The 20195-nt window shown below is 42.1% G+C and overlaps 1 protein-coding gene across 14 annotated transcripts in view; it reads left to right on the top strand.

The window, feature by feature from the left end:
- Nucleotides 1-20195, top strand: part of Grip1 (glutamate receptor interacting protein 1) — a 625790-nt gene that overhangs the window by 473390 nt on the left and 132205 nt on the right. For all 14 annotated transcript variants that reach the window (XM_075954111.1, XM_075954113.1, XM_075954108.1 and 11 more), the window contains 5 exons: nt 948-1083; nt 2656-2801; nt 9322-9405; nt 13469-13544; nt 15542-15687. In XM_075954111.1, the coding sequence (XP_075810226.1) occupies nt 948-1083; nt 2656-2801; nt 9322-9405; nt 13469-13544; nt 15542-15687 (588 nt within the window). The remainder of the gene's footprint in view (nt 1-947; nt 1084-2655; nt 2802-9321; nt 9406-13468; nt 13545-15541; nt 15688-20195) is intronic.

Below are 20195 nucleotides of genomic sequence, written 5' to 3'. Positions count from 1 at the left end.
CTGTCAACCACATTCAGAGGTACCAGCTTGATCCCATGCTCGTTCACTCCCAATCCAGTTGCAGTTGGTGAGCTTCCATTATAGCTCAGTGGGTGAACCCCTCATGGTCTTGACCTCCTTGCTCATATCCTCACTCCTTCCACTCTTTACTGGACCTTGGGAGCTCAGTCCAGTGCTTCAATGTGGTTCTCTGCCTCTGTTTCCATCTGTTGTTGGATGAAGCTTCTATGGTGATATTTAAGATAACCATCAGTCTGACTACAGGGCAAGGCCAGTTCAGGCACCCTCTCCTCTTTTGCTTAGGGTCTTAGCTGGGGTTGTCCTTGTGAATTTCTAGGGATTTTTCTAGGGCCAGGCTTCTTGCTAACCCCATAATGGCTCCCTCAATCAAGATATCTCTTTTCTTGCTCTCATATCTGTCCTTCCTCCATCCCTACTATCCCAGGGCCTTGGGTTTTTAAAGACGAAATAGTGTTGTTAATATTTCTTGAGCCTGTATTGAATACTCTTCAGGCAGTTGGCTTTCTCACCTGAGAAGTCTGGGGAACAGTGAGCTGGTCGCCATGTCCTATGCATTTGTGTGATTATTTAAAATTCTGTTCCTTCTAGCAGACAACCCTGTGCTGTACTTTGAATTATAAGAATAGAAAACAAGTCTCTAGTGAATGGTAGAAACCACAGGAGAATACAGTCTTTGGTACTAGAGGATTGAGACTATGTATGTGAAACCAGAGTGGACTAGCCCACTGGTGCTGGGCTAATCACCTCTCCTGGAAGGCATTTCGCGGTGCCATCTGCACACCCAACATCATGAGCCACTGCAATGACCAGGTCTTTTCTCATAAATGAAAACGTAGGGGAAATGCAGGGAGTGGAGTCATGTAACCATGCAGCTGGCATCCCTGGTTCTTCTCTCATTTAACGGGCTGAATGTGTGTCTTTTACAGAGGAATTCAAGGGCTCCACCGTGGTGGAGCTGATGAAGAAGGAAGGCACCACCCTCGGCTTGACGGTATCAGGAGGAATCGACAAAGATGGCAAACCGAGAGTGTCCAACTTGCGGCAAGGAGGAATTGCTGCCAGGTAACTGCTTCGTAGGGAAACAGAGAAAACCATACAAGGGTATAATTAACTCAAAACATTAGAGTTCATCAGTAAAGGTCACTGATAGAGAAAGGACGGCTGCTGTCTGCCAGGCAGCGCCTCCCCACAGAAGCACAGCAGGCATGCTTCGGAAAAGGCTCCCCAGCTCTGCCAGTGGCTGTGCTGAAGCCACTGGGGACTTATGTGTCCCCTCAGGAGCAGCCCAGATCTCGCAGGTTTAATTTTGACAGGATTGCTTAAGGTCTGACTGTGCCTCTGGAGAGCAAATGGGCCGCAGAGGAAAAGTGACATTCAGATCTCCTAAGTGTGGAGCAGATGACCCGTAAGATGTAAGCTGGTGATGGAGCAAGGGAGGGAGGCACAACTCCAGTTTCTAGTCAGAGTATTTACTTTTCCAGGCAGGAGACTTTGCTTTCTCACCAGGACATAAGACGTTTCCTAGAGGAAACACTGAGCAGGAAGCTCGTCTTGTCTTTGTGTCCAGCGATAGATACTTTGACTCCCGGCCAGTGGTCTCATTGCCTGCTCTTGGTTTGGAAGTCTGTCTAGTAGGTAAAGCCCAGAGCATTGGGGGTTCTGGGGCCACAAGGGATGATGGGAATGATTCGGAGAGTCACATCTTGCTCTGGAATTTCTTCCTCTTCTGTTGTAGGAGCTGCTTGTTTGTTCCCGGCTGCCCAGAACCAAAATAATCACACAGAAACCACATTATTTGCACTACTGTTTGGCCAATAGCTTACACATATTTCTGGCTTACTCTTCTATCCTAAACTAACCCATCTCCATTAATCTGTGTATCGCCACAAGGCTGTGGCTTACCAAGTTCTGGCATCTGTCTCCCGTCGGGCTACATGTCTTCTCCTTGACTCTGCCTTCTCTCTCCCAGCATTCAGTTTAGTTTTCCCACCTAGCTCTACTCTACCCTATCAGGCCAAGCCAGTTTCTTTATTAAGCAATGGTATTCACAGCATACAGAGGGGAATCACACATCACTCCGCGATATTCTTTTTATCAGTCATGATCACGGAGACAACTTTTATTTTTTTGAAAAGCAAACACTAAGAAACAAAATATGCTATTTCCTTGACTCTGAGTCTGGTCCCACCCCCAACCAAGACATTAAAAGCTCTGAAATGTCCAAAGGCCAGGTGACAAAAATGAGAGGGAAGAAGAAGAAAAGGTTTGAAGTTTCTAGGATCATGGTGGATCCCTAAAGAAGCAATGCTGGGGGCCAAACAACTAATGTTTTCAAATTTTGTTTTGCTTTATGATGTTTTAAAAATAAAAGAGGTTAAACGTTTGAGGAACAATCGGAGACAGGGCAAAGACAATACGGTGGGCACCACTGTGTGGCAGGGTGTAACAGGCAGGGTGAGCAGGCTAGCTCAACCACATCCCACCCACGCTCAGTCACACTCCTTTGAGGTTCTGGTCAGAGGAAGCTGGGTATTTGTTATCTTGCCCTGTTAAGCTAGATGAGGGAAAGTAAAAACATAGAAGACTGTCCTGTGGGGAAAATGTGTCCACCGTAGTGACTACATTGTTTTGCAGAAGTGACCAGCTGGATGTGGGTGACTACATCAAAGCGGTGAATGGGATCAACCTGGCCAAATTCCGCCACGACGAGATCATCAGCTTGCTGAAAAATGTGGGGGAGAGAGTGGTCCTGGAGGTCGAGTATGAGCTGCCACCAGTCAGTAAGTGAAGACGACCCTGGAGGGAGGACTGCCGGCCACAGCTTCCTACCTCTGCTGGCTTCTCTTTTTTTTCTTTCCCGTCAATGTCACTACAGCGGACAGAGAGCAGTTGTGTCCTATTTCAGAGTAACTTGAAATGGGAGACTACGTGTCTCCTTAGAAAGCACTAAGAACGCACAGTTGGCAATGAAATCATCTAGGAGCCACGTTCTAGAAAAGTGATCTGTGGATATTGTTGCCATTTAAGTTACTTTATTTAATAAACAGTTAACATAATTTAAACCCTTACCTTACATATTATCCAAATACTGTGCTTAGATCTAGGAAAAGCATGTTACATGCTTTCTATCAACTCTTCGGTGCATAAGTTCATGAGAAAACATGAAAGAGAATATCATATCTAATTATTATTAAATGATGAAAACGATAGTAAGTGCAGCAGACAGACTTTGAGAACTTATTAAATCCAGCTTCACCTGCTACCTGTCCTTGAGAAGGTTGCTTGAGTGTTATGTCTCAGTTTCCCCATCTGCGAAATGGAGATCATTGCTTGCCACACGAAGTGGCTGTTAGCATCAGTAAAGCACTTAGAACATGGCCTGACACTCTACGAGTTTTTCATAAGTAATAGATAGACTAATCAAAACTACAAGACAGGCGTCTGTTCTTTTCCATCTTTGAAGGTGCAAGACAAGACTTTCTCAGGTTAGAAGGCTGAAAAGTATCTGAACCCAGCCTGTCTGTCTCACTCTCTTGAAGTATGGCTTCTGCTGGTTATGCCCTTGCGTTGAAGCTATGCTGTTCTGCTTTCCCATCTCCTTTGATGAGCTGTCACCAGGGATATGGCCCTAGCCAGCTCTTTGCTCTTCCCTACCAGCGAGAACTTAGATTATTATGAGTAGTTGGTGATAATCCATGTTTAGCAATGAGTTGACAAGTATTTGCTGTGCCTCGGCCATGAGTGCACTCTAAGAACATGACGATATCAGTGGAGATTACTCTCTACAAGGATGAGACAGTATTTGGCAAAAGCCCTGATAACCATTCTGTATCCTGAGGGACAGGGAAAATACGAAAAAAATAAATCAGAAGTAATTGGGGGTGTGGAAGGATTGGGAACAGACTACCGTGTTACATAGGGAAGTTGGGAACAATAATTGAAAAGGTGACAAGGTCCAGAACTTGAAGGCGGTGAGGAGAACAGCCATATGAATTTCTGAAAGGAAGGCTCTAGGGAGAAGAAATGGTGGGCGATAAGAACAAAAGGCACGACAATGCCAGTGGTTGTTCTAGAAACATGGAGCAGGCCAGTGTGGCAAGAGTGGAATGAACAGGAAGAGAATTAAGAGACAAGGTCAGGAATGCAAGGTGGAGTGACCTCATGGGTCACTGGGAGGACTTAGGAGCTCACAGTTGCAGCGGCCTCCCCGTGGCTGGGCTTAGACAGAAGCAATGGCCACTGGAGACAAAGGGAGAGAGAAGTGTTGGGAGAAGACTGCCAAGATCCATGAGAAGTGGTGGTGAGGAGAATGGGAAATGGATTCTGTGTGCTTTGAATAAGGGGCCTACAGGGCTTCCTAATGAACGTGAGGCAGGCTGTGCAAAAATAGATTTGGGGTCATCCTGAGGTTGTGAGCCTGAGCAACTAAAATGATATAGTTGCCATTAACAGAGCTGGGCAGGATTGCAGGGAGAACTGGTGTTGGAAAGATGGAATACGACATTTGAGATGCATTTGTCAAGTACACAGAAATAGCAAGGAAGAGGCCAGCAATGTGGGCAAGTGATTTCATTTTAAATTGAGATTGAGGGTAATACAAACGGTATTTGAGACTCAGGGACCAGGTGAAACCAGCCAGGCTACGTTAAGTTCTCTAAGCCATGAGATGCCCACCTGTAACTGGCTACAGCCACTGCTGGGTGTACGCTGTAGGAATTCAGCAGTGAGATCACATGCTTAGACCGTTGCTACACACTTGGCAAATATTAGCCATTATCATCATCATGTGGGCACAGTGGTTTCTTTAACTTGATGAAAGTCAGTTTGCCTTTAAATCGTTATCTCAAAGCATCACCTGAGGTTAAGAAAACCAACTCTATAGAGATGTGTCTCTCATTTATACATTTGCCTTCCATTGAGTGTGTGTATCAGTAAAACACCTTCTCTTCCTAAAGGAATTCCATCTGGTTTATAGGGTCAGGCCCAGAGTGGGGCTTTGTCCAGTGTCATGAATGATTCAGAGCTAAGGCTCGGGGAGAATGGGAAGGGATGGTGCAAACCGATTAGGAGGAGGACCACCCTGAGCAGAGGTCCAGCGAGGGAGAAGAGCTTACAGTGGCCTCAGGCTGGACAGGATGGGATTGTCAGAGCAGAAATGAAAGGCAAAGATGTCCCGGATAGAAAGCAGCCAGTGAGGCAACAGGAATCAAATGATGAGGCCCCATGGAATATGTGGGTATTGAATAATCTTTAAGGGCTTCTTAAAAACCATATCGTCAGACCAGCATGTTTCAAGTTATTATCTTAGAAACTAAATGGGAAATAGGTCCAAACAGATGCTCTAACCTATGGGCAACGCTGTTACTGTTTCCCAAGACAGGAGATATCCTTGGCCTATACAGCATCTACAGAGTTACAGAGAAGGTTGGTACCCAACATGTTTAGGATATAAATCTGCTGAGGCTTGCTACTGAAATAGATTTGTCTTCCCCGTGCAATAAAACTGACAGAAAAAAAAAAGAAAATACGCTTTTAAACACCAAAGTATTTTTCATGATAGAATTCGGTTGGAAGAGGCCTATCCTCCAAGGATAATCTCATCTATTTTTCTTGCATTTGGAAAATTGATAAGACCTGGGAGTTCAGAAAGGTTGAAGGCATTAACAAGCCTCTCCTGTACTTAGCTCGGAGCACTGAGACTAACCAGGCCATCGCAGCTAGCTGAGGCCCAGCCAAGCTAGTTTCTCTCTGTCCCTCCAACACCAAGAACCACACACCAGAGCACAGCTGTCTGAGTCTCAGCCTACTCAAGGGCTCAGGGAAAGCTGGGTGTGTATGTCTGTCACGTTAGAGATTAAAACAAACTTAAATTCTGACCATGGGCAATCCACTTGTCTTTCCTAAGATTCGGTTTCTGTATGGAAATGAAGTATAGGTTGACCTGTGCTCCATACTTCATTTTAACTGAGAATTTTCTACTGCTTGCAGACCTACTTGGGGAGATTATGAGCAAAGTGTATCCTCTGTATTTATGCATTAAACATTGACCCAGAAATGCGTCCACACTCTGTTCACATAGCCCCAGTGGAATTTTGAAATGCTAAGTAATTCTTGGCCATTTTCGGTTTGACAGTTAGCATTTTATCATCAGCTTAAATAATGAGAAAGAATGTGATTTGGGGACAATCTATTTACTTAAATGGTGTTTCTGTTTAAACCTTGAAGCTACAGACTCTCCCTGTTTAATAATTAAAAAGAGAAATCTGTCAGGCCCTTTTGGTTCCTGTTAAATCACCAGCTGAGTGAGCCCAGCTGTCCGACAGAAGGAATCCTTTCTTCACTCAAATAGACGGATGAAGGCAGGTCACGGTGTGGCCTCTGTCCTCACCCTGTGCTCCTCCTGGTGGGCGTGGTGAAGTCGGAGGGGCATTTGAAGATTTCCTCCATGCAGTGCATTCTGGGGTCGCGTCTGTAAATAGGAGCACTACTCTAGAGAGTTCTCCCAATGGCAGAGGGTGAGAAGGCGGCCCCACCCACTTGAACACATTCCCAGCCTCTGCTTGCATCCCCTTGCCTCAGAGGCAAACGAGGCACAAGGACAAGTGGAAGACAGCTCAACTCCTGGTCTTCTGCAGTGGCAATGAGGATGGAAGAGAGATGGAGCGTTTGACTTGGTGCAATCTTATCTGCCATAATAAAACAGCTTTCCGGAAACACACGCACATTCACAAACAGAAACACAGAGCCACAGTCCAAATAAAATACTAAGGAGACCTCACCTAGCCCTCTAACCCTTTGGCCAAGCCTCCTCATTACATCTCTGCGGAATAATGAGTGACATTTACATGGTCAACACCAGGGTTCTGACACTGGGTGGGAAAACAAAATCAGCTAGGGCTAATAGTGTGAATAAAAGCTATAAAGATCCAATGTGTTTTGTTAATTGTATTAAGATGTTGCCAACAATAGCAGCTGTCATTGTATATGATGTAAGGTAGTATGTGGATGTTCTGAAGCTGCGGGTAATCCCAGAGTCTTCATACAGACGAGATTTGACTATAAGAATTTTGTGGTCAGCTGTAGAAAGCTAAAACAAAATTAAAATTCCAGTACTTAACATTCCCAGGACAGACATCCAGCCGACACGCACAGGTGGCCCAGAGCTGGAATTTGGTTGTGTGTAATTGAAAGATGATGTAACGATTAAATAAGATAATATTTGCGAACCGCTTTTCTGAGTTCTGGGCACACAGTAGATGCTCGTCAGGTATTTCTCAGCGTGTCTTTGCCTTCCTCACACCAATAAAATGAAAATATTATATTCAAAACTAGTTTCTTCAAGTGGCTTGTTGGGTCATGGAGATAAGAAATCATTTAGTTCAAAGTCAGTTTTGTTCTTCACTTAATTAAAACTATCCCTCAATTCTTTCATTTGTTTGTATGTACTGTCCCTAGTTGATTAAACTGAAATTCCCTGAAAAGCCAGGCAATGGCATTCAATTAATCAGCCATGTAGCAAAACATTTGTTCAACTGTGCATGTATGCTGTTTGTCAGCATATCCATTTTTTTCCTGTACTCTCTGCCCCGGCCTGGTAGTCGGCAGATCAACTTTGGGTACCAGTCTAATTCTGTGAGTTTAAATGTCTAACTTTTGCCATTGTTCCTACAGCACCCCTTTAGATGCTAAACCTTTAGGGTTTAGCATTTCTGACCGTTAAAAATAAATACAATTAGTGTTTAATTTAAACCACTAGCTTGTTGTACAGATGGTGAGAAGAGCGTAATTTCTAATGGTTCTTTACAATTGTCTATATGAAGCTGCTTCTTGAGTTTGGATGGAGCTAAGTCTTGCAAAACCCATCCGTCTAGAGGTGAAACTGTTGTGACATTGCAATCCTTTGCATAACCCTAACCAACCAAACGTCTCAGCCTGATCCACTGGAAATGGCCTCTTGCCCCTTAAATTAGCCTCGTTTATTGGTAAACACAAACTTATTAGCACAGGCTTATTCTATAAACTAAATGCCAAGTAGCTCGTATCCTCTGCTGAATATCTCACAGAGAGGGAAAGCAAAGCATATCTGAATATATTCCACGCCATAGTAGAGCCAGCCCGTTGTAACTCAAGCATCCTAAGCCACGCTTTTTGTATTGATAGCTTTATGTAAGAAACATGTTAAGATCTCGTAACAGTATAAAATGTGTTGTTGATAATAACTATGGCTGTAGACATTATATGTTTTTTGATATCGGATCTCACACCAAGACTATCCTTTAAATTGCTCTAGCCCAGGCTAGGCTTGAACTTGTAATTCTCCTGCCTCAGCCTCCCAAGAGCTGTGGTTACGAGCTTGCTCCACCACTCCCAGCTTCCCCTGTACAGTTTTTTTAAAGGATTGGAAACCATCTACTTCTGTATAGCACACAAGTTTTTCTTTGTCCACCAACAAAATCATTCCAGCACTCATCACGTTAAAATACTAATTTGTGAATTTTTTTATGTAGCAATGGTTTATTATACAATCAGAATCACTCACTATTCCCCAAAAGCAGTTTCTCAGAATATTTTATTGACTCTACCTTACATGCCGGATCCTCGCGTGTGTGGTATAATGTAGTTAGAGACTGCATCTTGGCAGTACAATTTCATTTTGTGAAATGAGAGCAATAAAAGGCAAACCACAGAACATGGCGATAATAGGCAGATTGAAGCCTATCTTTGTTTTCTTGCCCGTCACGTTTTGAATGTGCTTAGGGTTTCTTTGGCTTTCCATGTTTCATCTGGGCCGCTGGCATGTTTGCCGAACAGCTGTCTATGTGTCAGAAGATCTATTTGCATCGGCAATCTGATTGTAAGCTGAGAAGAATGAGTTTTCTTCATCTTCCAGCTTCATAACTAGAAATGAATGCAGAAATTATTTCATAAGCTTTGCAATAATCATATTACTTTTGTATTTCACAAAGGAAAATGTTTCTATTTGTTGGAGATTGCCTTGCGCGCTCTGTAGAGTTTACGCAACATAATTATCACCCCCTATCTAGGATAGGAAAGAATCTAGCTATGACTTTGTTTCTACTTGGAAAAATATAGGTCATTTATATAGGTAACTACTCATAGTCTCTGTATGTCATTACGATTATTTTTTTCTCAGACTTTATTGGTACTATTTATTACTTGTTTTCAAAGTAAATTATTTGCAGCAGAACTTGCAAGCCTATTGTATCACACTGAAAAGTTATAATAGAAATGTTATTACAACCTTAAACTTATGCTTTCCCATCTCATTCCTGTATGCAGCTGTGCAAGGATCGAGTGTTATGTTCCGGACGGTGGAGGTCACTTTGCACAAAGAAGGCAACACTTTTGGTTTTGTAATACGAGGTAGGTGATGATTTGCAACTGTGGGCCTTCAGATGTTCCTGGAGAATTTCTCGGTGAGAGACCAGAAGGCATCCTTAAAATCTGATCTTTCCATAGGGTAAAATGATCATCAAGCAAAGAAGACTATGAAAAAGAATCAAACAGATTCCCAATTCAATTTTGTTCTTAGCTCAGTAATACAGTGCAAGTAGCTACTCTTAGTGGGCCTGGTCAGTTCCCCGGGACCATACTGACTTTGCACTTTCTAATGTTTCTTTGTCCTTGGATCTGGTCTTTATTACCAAATAAAAAATATTGATAGGAATAGATTGATTCGATACTTAGGAATTAAGCAACTTTGTTTATATTACTTTCTTTTGAACTGCACTTTATTCTTGCAGCTTTCTAAAAATGGACCAATGATAATCTAACCCTTGGGGCACCCTTCTGTGTGGGCTCACTTGGTCTCATTATGAAATGGCATTGATACTGAAGAGTTCAAGTGACTCTATTCATTCTGAACTATGACTCTAAGTTTTTATGGCTCTGTTTTTCTTATTAGTGACTTTACCCCTGAAAGACTATTGCAATATTATCAGCTCTTAAACTATAGTGTGATAATGAGAGTCAATAATTATGTGTGCATCAGGAAATTTTAACACTACAAATTTGGAGGGAATTTTTCTGTTGCTATTATGACCTATAACAATGCACTTTACAAGAGTAAGACTTCTGCCCACATGATTGATAAAAGACTAACCAATATTAGCATGCATCTTAGTAATTATATGTGCACCAAACACTAAAACAGTTCTGTTCACTTGGACAAGCTTTTCTTTATAGCTGAGCTCTGAATGGATAATTCTAATAAGGTCTAGTCGTTCAGCAAACCAATTACTCAATGAAATATTTAGTAAGCATACATCCACTTGCCAGAAAGACAATAAGTTCTGTATGCCACTTAAGACAAAGAACTTAAGACAAAGACCCTACCTCAAGGAATTAAGGTCAATGAACTTGAAACACAAGTTGACAGTTTCCACTAAGTGAGCAAAACTAGGTTTGGCTTGGTGGTTTCGACAGTGTTCTGGTTATAAAACTTTTCTGGCCAAACTGTATCTTTAAGAGTCTCAGTAGGTTCCAAGGCCAGGTTATTAACCACCACCATTTTTTAATTTCTTATAAAATAATTAGACAAATATTGTAAAAAACTCTCCCTACAAGGTATTTAGGCTAAAGGGCGGTGTATGAAAATCTTCTTTTCCTTAAAACCATAAGGGAAATGCATTTGAAACACATTCCAAAATTTCTAATTATCAAACAACTGCAGCCAAGATTGCTGCTGCCATTCATATTCATCACTGTTACTATAAGATTCATCGATAGCGAATCTAATTGCTAATGAAAGACCTGAGCCAATAACAATTCATCATCACAAAAGAAAGTGAACAGATGCAACTGAATTCCAAATGTAATATTACCAAAATATCCTCCAAACAGATTTCAGGAATTTCACACGTGTATGTGTGTGCACACACAAGGAGATCTCTAGAGGCTGAAACACTTGCTGATACTCGGGTAACACTTCCTTCGGGCAGGAATGAGTGAACCATGAACTGAGTGTTCTTTCATTGAATTTGTATGATTATAGGAACTATTCTGAAAAAATAAAGTCTTCATAGTAGTGAACCAGGCTTAGCCGATGGCTGCCACATTTGTGCAGACTTGAGGAATTTCCTTGATACACTGGTTAAACATAAAAGTCTGCAGTTTTACATAATTTTGCATTTCTAAAATCATTTTGAGGTCCATCTCTAGAAAGTTTCTCTGTTCAATGAGAACCCAATGACAACCCAGCCACTAAGGGTCACTGGCTGATCAGAGTGAGGCACTATGGTAGGCAAATGTTAGCCCATCTGACGGTTTTGACATAGCTGCAATTTCAGCTAAATTTGGTTCAGTGGGAATACCAGATAAATCAGGATGAACATGCAGACAGAACATGTCCATTCAGTGCTGGAGAGTTTATTCTTCCCCTCTTCTGGTGGAACTTTGAACTATGTTAGCAGATGAGTGTAAGACTTTCTAATGAAAAAAATATTGGTTTCCAAGAATAGATATTCGTCCTGTAGAGCAAAACGTGTGAACTTTAGAGAGTTCCTTCCTGGAACCAAAGAACATTATCTGTGTCAGCAAGATGGCTCAGCTAGTAGTAATGGTGCTTGCCAACAAGCCCGATGACCTGAGTTGGATCCCAGGAACCCACATTTTAGAAAGAACTGACTCCTGCAAGTTATCCTCCCATCTCCACAGACATGTACAAACTAAAACAATTTAAAACGTTAAAAACAGTTTAAAGAACAGAATCTATTTCTAGAGAGCGTCATTATCACCAAACCTGCTTATTACCCTGGACAAGAAAGCTTAGCCCTTCCCGTGTTGACAGTTGTAAAGGGTTCTGCCCATTCTAACACATGCATGACATTCACATGTGGTCTCTACTGTGAGAGTGGCGTTGGCTTTGTTTTCTAGGGCTAAATATTGAACCTGGAGTCTCATACATGCTAAGCTCCTGTACCATGAGCTCCAACTCCAGCCCAGATTCTAACGTTTTTTACAAGCATCGCCACTAATGCTAATCATTATAACCAGTGAACATGGCTGGTCTGAGCGACCGCTTTTCCTTTGCAAGCGCAAACTCCTAGCACCTAAGTGCCGTATTTAGGGCATTATTTCAGTGATGATAAGATGTCACCCACCAAGAAGTTCACAAATTAATTAACATGCATTCAGTGGTTTTGTTTTAAAATTTGGATCAGAGAAAATCACGGGAAGGTTTCCCTCTGGCTTCAGCCTACCCTCTTTTCTAATCAGTTCTATCATAGAAGAGCAAATGAACCTTTGCAGAATACCCTGCAAAAGCAAATGGTACTTTTCTCTTGGGCTGGATTTATTTCATTTACCTCCCCTATGCCAAGATTGGGAAATAACAGTCTGTTATACAACACACTCATTAAAGAGGAGGTGTGTGTTTGTGTGTGTGTGTGTGTGTGTGTGTGTGTGTGTGTTTGTGTGTGTGTATTCCAGGCTATATAACAAGGACCAATGTATGACTTGAAAGGTGTCAGCTGACTACTAGGAAAAAGATTGTGAACTCTGTCCTGTCCAGATGTGGAGTGGCTGCCTCAGACCTAGTGTTGGTTCATCACTGGGGGCACAGGCACATCCTGGGGAGCACAGATAGAGGAAGTTGTGCAAACTGGTCTTGGATCAAAAGAAAAATTTCCTATGGGTTATGGGAATTTCCACCTAAAGCTCTATGTGATAGTTCTACAACTCCTAGAGAAATTTATCTTATGCAAAATATTTGAATTCCCATTTGCATTCAGTGCAACAAGCCCTGCAAAGTCTTCCCCCTATATTTTGAACGCTATGTTTTTGATAGTGGCCATTTGAGCCACTTTGTTTTGATCTAGACAGGATCATATTCTATTACCCAGGCAAGCTTAGAATGCACTACATGGCCCATTGACCAGGCTGACTTCATACTCATGGGGATTCCTCCTGCCTCCGCTTCCCAAGTGCTGGAATCATAAATGTGTATCACCACACTCTCCTTTCTTTCTTTCTTTTTGTTAACCACTTGGCACTTTTCTTGAGTTTCTTTTATATATGGTTGGAGACTTGTTCTTCATCTGTACTTTATCCCATGATGCTAAGCATAAGGTGTGCGTACCTGAGCATTGATTATGACTGGGGGATGTCCTCATTGGACCAGTAGTTTCAATTAGTAAGCCCCATACCATTTCCAGCTGCCAAATGTCTTCTATCATTCTGATTATTTGTTGATGCGTACTGAGAGATGGAGAGGTAGTGTCTTCAAAACCATTCTGCCTAAACTGAATAAGCCCTTTAGGGGTTTTCCATGCCAGAGAGCATGTTGCACATCCTCCTCTCCTCCATATATCCGCAAGTACACTGCTACATCTCCGCTGGCGTTTTGTAAGTAATTCTTTATAAAGGCAACAATGAGAGTATTTAAACATGCCCTCCTCTTTCCTTTTCTTCTTTTCCTTTGCCCTAGGGGGAGCTCATGATGACAGAAATAAGTCTCGTCCGGTTGTGATAACCTGTGTCCGTCCTGGCGGGCCTGCTGACAGGTAAATTCCATCTTCCTTCATTCTTGTCCAGAACAGACTGCATACAGTTGGGGACTCGGAAAGAGAAAATGACCAATTGTAACAGCTGGATGTCGAGTGTTTATGTGAGAATGTGGAAGCTGCGAGGCTTGAGCTGGGGGAGCAGAGAAAGGAAGGTGTTGTCTCCTCCTCCTTCCTTGACTATGCTTTCTCTCTGGCAAGTCCGCAGTTCTGAGCTCAATTCCTCCATCATAGGCACAGACAACACCGGCAACCTTTCAGGGTTGCTTGCTTTTAGCAAAGGGTGTGTTGGGTGGCCAGACTCACCAGAAGCACTTACGGAAAGAAATGGGCTCTTTCAAGACAGAGAGTTGGCCTATGTCCTTCTGCACTACCATGTTCCATGGGAAGCCGGGCGGGTGCTGTGGCGTCACCTCATGGTGGTGACCGGATCCATCACTGAGAAGTGACATTTACTCAGATGAAAGTTTTATCAACCTCTAGAGATTTCCCTTCCTTGAGAATTTGAGTATATTAAGACAAAGTGCTTGTGGATGTTTTCTCATGAGCCTTGCTGGGTCCCAAGTAAACTCACAATCTGGGTGTCCGGAGATGCTTGTGTCTGTGTTGTTTCCTGATGGCAAAAGTGAACTCAAGAGTAACGGGGGAACACAACTTCTTCCATAGATACTGCTGAAGGGTGGGAAGTAGATCACTAACTGCTTCTGTCTACCCATTTAGAATCAAGACAGGTTTTTAAATGTTTGGGAAATAAGTTACCATAATAAATACTATTTATTTCGACATTCCAGAAAGTACACTACATGCGCCTTACAATTGCCCTATAAATGAAGCGTTCTTATTTTCCCCCTGTTGATCAAACCACGGCCCAGGATGGCTAAGACAGGCTTTAGAAAGAACTAGGGCACATATTCAGGGGTGATGGTCCTCCAGAGCTCATGCTGTGAGCTCATGTCTAAGGCAGATAATCTTCCTGTAAAATAAGAACATGAAGAGCTATTGGATTCTCGGCTGTGCCAGCAGCTAGCATCTCTTTGCCTTTGCCGAGGACAGAACAAAATACAAACATCAGAGAGTTTCACCTTTTTCCTTTCCCACGCTTCTCTTGGGGACTGCTCTGTCTAAAGAAAATAATCGTATACACATTTCTTATTAATCTTCACTCTTAGGGTTGGCAGGGATGTCAGGAGCAAACTGCAGATTACTGTCAAGTGAAATTAGGATCCAAAGAAACCTGAGCATGGAATGTGAAGCTTTAGAATCATCTAGATGGACGATGTTTGTTTTGGAGACAATCCTCCCTGGGTCCCACATTTGTCAGGCTGCTTTTTGGCGTTCTCATCTCATGCCCTTCCCCCCAGCAGAGGCGTCTTTGACCCCGCCCCCGTGGTGTCACTAATGTCTTATCGTCATCTCCTGGTGCCTTGAGTCTCCGTGTTCACAGCAGGGAGACTATTATTGGCCGGCCTCATCTAAGGCAGGTGAGGCCAGATTGGCATAATAACCGCTAAATAGCTTCATAACTCAGTAGGGAAATGTATAGACTAGAAATTCTCACCCACACTCCCTATTCCACTTGGGTTCACAGCTAATAAATGGGCTGAAATTAGAAGGCTTCTCTGTTCAACCTGACTTTGGGGGGAAATAGGTGAATGTTATTTCCCGGGCTCCAATAAATCAATTTTAGACTTCAGGTGAAAGCCTACAAGCGGGAAAAAGTGCCTCTCGCACTTCTGTCCTCCACGAGTTAACTGTGGGTGACCAGGTTATTTGCTACTGTGTGGTTATTTTCTCATTACTGGTTTTTGTATTACAGCAATTTTCTGTTCCGGGTTGCCTCTTTACACTCTCGCTGTCATTCTTGATGCTGAAAAGAATGCAAATGGGATGGATGGCGGCAAGCATGCGCGTGGAAGCATGGTGCTGGCTAAGAGGCTATTAAAGCTGGGCCCCATTATGCAGAATTACTCAAGACCGCTCCTTTATTTTCTCTCTAGAGAGGGCACCATCAAGCCTGGAGACAGGTTGCTCAGTGTGGATGGAATTCGGCTTCTTGGAAGCACCCATGCTGAGGTCATGAGTATTCTTAAACAGTGTGGACAAGAAGCAACGCTGCTGATAGAATACGATGTCTCCGTCATGGGTATGTTGGAATACAATGTCTCCGTCATGGGTATGTTGGAATACAATGTCTCCATCATGGGTATGTTGGAATACAATATCTCCATCATGGGTATGTTGGAATACAATGTCTCCATCATGGGTATGTTGGAATACAATGTCTCCATCATGGGTATGTTGGAATACAATATCTCCATCATGGGTATGTTGGAATACAATATCTCCATCATGGGTATGTTGGAATACAATATCTCCATCATGGGTATGTTGGAAGCCCCCAGGGTATGACCTCTTAAGCTCTAGTTCATGTCAGCTGTCATCTGCAAAGTCACCTGGGGTAGCTGTGACTGGCTGCCCCCTCATAGCAGCTGGGGTCACGGTGCGCATTTTACTCTGCATTCAGGAAGAGGTAGCTGCTGCTTTTCAGTGGTGCAGAGTTCTCGTGTCCACAGCTGTAGTTATGAAGCCACGTACCCTCAGGGCTTGACCTAGCAATCATGTCTCTCAAAGAAATTAATTTTTTTATATTTTTTTTAATTTAAAAATAGCAGTAAACTACTTTTTACCTCCAATATCGTAAAACTTGAGTTCTGGCTTTCTGATTTTTCTGTCGTTGCAAGATAGCCCTAGCAGCCAGAAGTCTTGAGTGAAATGACAGAAAAAGAAGCCAGATCAGGTTTCTCCTCAAAGATTCTTTTTTTTAAAAAAGATTTATTTATTAATTATGTATACAGCATTCTATTTGTATGTGTCCCTGTAGGCCAGAAGAGGGCACCAGATCTCATTACAGATGGCTGTGAGCCATCATGTGGTTGCTGGGAATTGAACTCAGAACCTCTGGAAGAAGAGTCAGTGCTCTTAACCTCTGAGCCATATCTCCAGCCCTCCTCAAAGATTCTTAATGACTTTAATAACCCAGAGTAAATGCTGGTGACTACATGAATCACTGTGTGTAGGAATATGGCTCACTCTCTATGCTTGTATGGGAGACAAGAATGCCTAAATGAGACAGAGAAATAATATTTCTCTAGTACAGCTCTTATTCTCACGATGCACACATCCATCCATTTTCTTACAAACAACATAATTTCATTCTTCTTTATGACTGAATAAAACTCTGTGCACATGTGTGTATATACATCTATTTTCTTTATCCACTTGACTGTTGACACTCAATGAATCTTTATTTTGCTATTGTAAATAATGCTACAAAAATGTAGATGGGCAATTATCTCTGTGATAAGCAAAATAGACTCAGAAAAGTATCATATACTTCCTCTCATGTATAGAGTCTCTCTCTGTCTCTATCTCTCTGTCTCTCTCTGTGTCTCTCTGTCTCTCTCTCTCTCTCTCTCTCTCTCTCTCTCTCTCTCTCTCTCTGTGTGTGTGTGTGTGTGTGTGTGTGTACTAAAGTGGAAGAAGTTCTACTTAGGGAAAGGGAGAGGAAAAGGACTAGCAAGATAGCCAAGGGGAGGATTGAGAGAGAATATGGGTTGATTATTATCAAAGTGCATGATACTTGAATGGCAGTGTCTTCATCGACTATATGCATAGTGGACATAAACTAGCAAGGTTTTTGTTTCTCCAAGTAGATTATATTTAGTAGACAAAGAAAATAATAGGTGTTCATTTGTGAAGCAATTAGGTGTGGTGTAAAACATTTTATTTCCAATGAAAGTATGTGAGAATTTCCCTTGCTTCCCTTCTTCACCCAGAACTTCGTATTCTTGTCTTTTCCATCCCATTCATTCCAGAGTGTGTGCTTTGGGATCTCACTGTACATCATCTAATACATATTTCCTGAATGGATAACATGAAACACCTTTCCATTTGCCAGTGGAAGATCATGTCTTAGGAAATGTGTATGTTTGTGTACAATTTTGGTATCAGTATCTCATCTTAGAATCAGATATATTGTTAATAAATTTTAGATTAAAAGGTTTGGGCAGTTTCAGTGACCTACTTGAAAAATGCTTTGAAGATAAAAAAGTTAATTAACTGGAGTGGTATTTAGACTGTGTTAACATTTTAATGAAACAAACAAGAGCGTAGAAAGAATGACTCTCAGGAAAAGCAAGGATTCAGTTTTGAATGTTAAATTGGGGGCATGTATTATTATCTGAGAAGAGCTATGAGTGAATTACTGGGTATTTTACCCCATAATCAGAGCAAGAGAGAGAACTGTCGCAACTTCCTCACAGAGAGGACCCTTACACCCATGAGTCTGGGTGAAAGCGAGGGAAACGATCTTGGACAAAACTACAGGCGTTCCAAGGGCGGTTCTCAGGGCAACCAGGAGTTGAACATCAGCAAAGTAAAGAAACTGCACAGGGAGCGGAGAGGAGCCACCAGTGACGGGCACCGTGAACCTAGGCAGTTTAGAACCATAGAGACCACACTTCTCCGGTGCCGGAGTTAGGGTTTCTGTTGCTGTGAAGAGACACCATGACCACGGAACTCCTATAAAGGAGTTCATTGGTGTGGCTTACAGTTCAGAGGTTTAGTCCGTTATCTCCATGACTGGAAGGATGGTGGTGTACAGGCAGGCATCGTGCTGGAAAAGAGCTGAGAGCTCTGCATCCAGATTGGCAGGCAGCAGGAGCAATAAGTGAGCCACACTAGGGCTGGCTTGAGCATCTGAGACCTCAAAGCCCATCCCCCTAGTGACGCACTTCCTCCAACAAAGCCACACCTGCCCAATAAGGCCAGGCCTCCTAATAGTGGCATTTCCTGTGGACCTTTGGGGGACATTTTCTTTCAGAGCAGCACATCCTTATAAAATAATGAGACTCCAACTATTGCCTTTGCAAGCTGGTATGATGGTCCATGCATATGTGGTGTTTGACACATCAAGGTACTTAATAAATGCATTTTATTTTAAATATACAAGGAAAAAAATCCCTCCGTTTTGTTGTTGTTGAAATATATTATCAAATGATTAGGAGAAACCTAAGGGTCCTACACTTAGAAAATAATTATATAATACCTATAATATAATAACAAGGGAAGCGTGAGACTGAAGGAAAAATTTTTCTTTAACAAAAGGCCCTAACACTGACAAAATACAAAGTCTTGGGATGAACTTGTTTTGAGTTCTGGCCTCTGTTGACCTAGGACAAATTATTTCACCTTTCCAGGCCAGCTGGTCTAAAAGTCCTGTCTAAAATAGGGAAGGCAGGGAAACAACAGTTCTTCTAAGTGTTGGTGAATGTATTAAGTCAACAAACGCATACAAAGTGCTCACCATAACTGAACTATTATTAGCTATGAGGAAATGAAAGTTGAGTTTTCCATGTTCCATGTCTCCTCCCATTGCCCTGGATTAAAATCCAGCTTTTGCTTTAGTTTATGAAAATGTGTCATCCTTTCTCAAAGGACTACCTGGGAAATTATACGGCCTGGATTGTTTTATTTTCTAAAAGTTTATACAAGTGCTTATTGTCATATGCTTTTGCTCACAGTGCTTTCAAAATGTATTTCTGAGAATGCAAATTAACTTTGGTATTAGACTCTTTAGTAAAGTAAGGCACAGTCATCTCATAGCTACTGTGCTGGGGCTGGAGAGGAGACTCAAACATTCAGAGAAACATTAAGGTTCTTAAACATGAGAGCCACAGTTCTGTTCCCAAGCCAAAAGTTATAGCCCCCAAATGTCTGTAATTCCAGTTCCATGAATACAGTTACCTATTCTGACCTCTGAGGGCACTGTAGATATGTGTTGCACTTACATGCATGGCAACAAAACAATCATACACATAAAATAAAAATAAACATTTTTAAAATAAGAGTATTGTTCTGAACATCAATCTTTAGGTCAGTTTTACAGAGTCAAAGGGCATAAAGATTTCACCAAATCTGTTCTGAGTTAGAACTCACCTTAGTTATTTTTAAACACTTCATGATTCTCTAATAGTTGCTTTCTTTACAATTTGGGGATAGTCATCAGTGAACATGGAGCTCTGGTTAGCTGGCAAAAAAAAAAAAAACCTCATGTTGTATTATGTAAATGTTTTCTTCCCATATTGTAGATAATGACTATAATGATCTAGTGAATTTCAAATACAGCCAACAAATTATTGTAGTTGATAATAAAGATGGAAAAAGTCAACCACAGTCTTCCTCCCAGTTTCCCTGACCCTTCCCATGGCTGTGCCCAGTGTTTATCACCAAGGACTCAGGTCAAGCCAACCTTCTCATTGGTGCAATGCATTTGGATGACTCAATCTTCTTCTCATTTTATTCCCCCTTTGAATGAGAATGGAAGACACTCGACACTCTCTTCCCTTCCGGACACTTTGTAGGCGTATTTACATTTACATTTGCCTGAGCTGTGTGTGTATGTGTGTGTGTGTGTGTGTGTGCGTGTGTGTGTGTGTGTGTGTGTGTGTGTTGTGACAGAGGGTTCCATAGATGGTGGAAACACTAAGCATGTCTTTGTTTATTCCCATTACACCTCACAGGGAGCCATTAGGTATGCATAGAAGGAAGGCTCTTGATGACAACTGTAGATCCCACAATATTTTGCTTATA

Source organism: Microtus pennsylvanicus, chromosome 20 (genome assembly GCF_037038515.1).
Source record: "Microtus pennsylvanicus isolate mMicPen1 chromosome 20, mMicPen1.hap1, whole genome shotgun sequence".
Taxonomy (NCBI): Eukaryota; Metazoa; Chordata; class Mammalia; order Rodentia; family Cricetidae; genus Microtus; species Microtus pennsylvanicus.
This window is presented reverse-complemented; position numbering and strand designations above follow the sequence as displayed.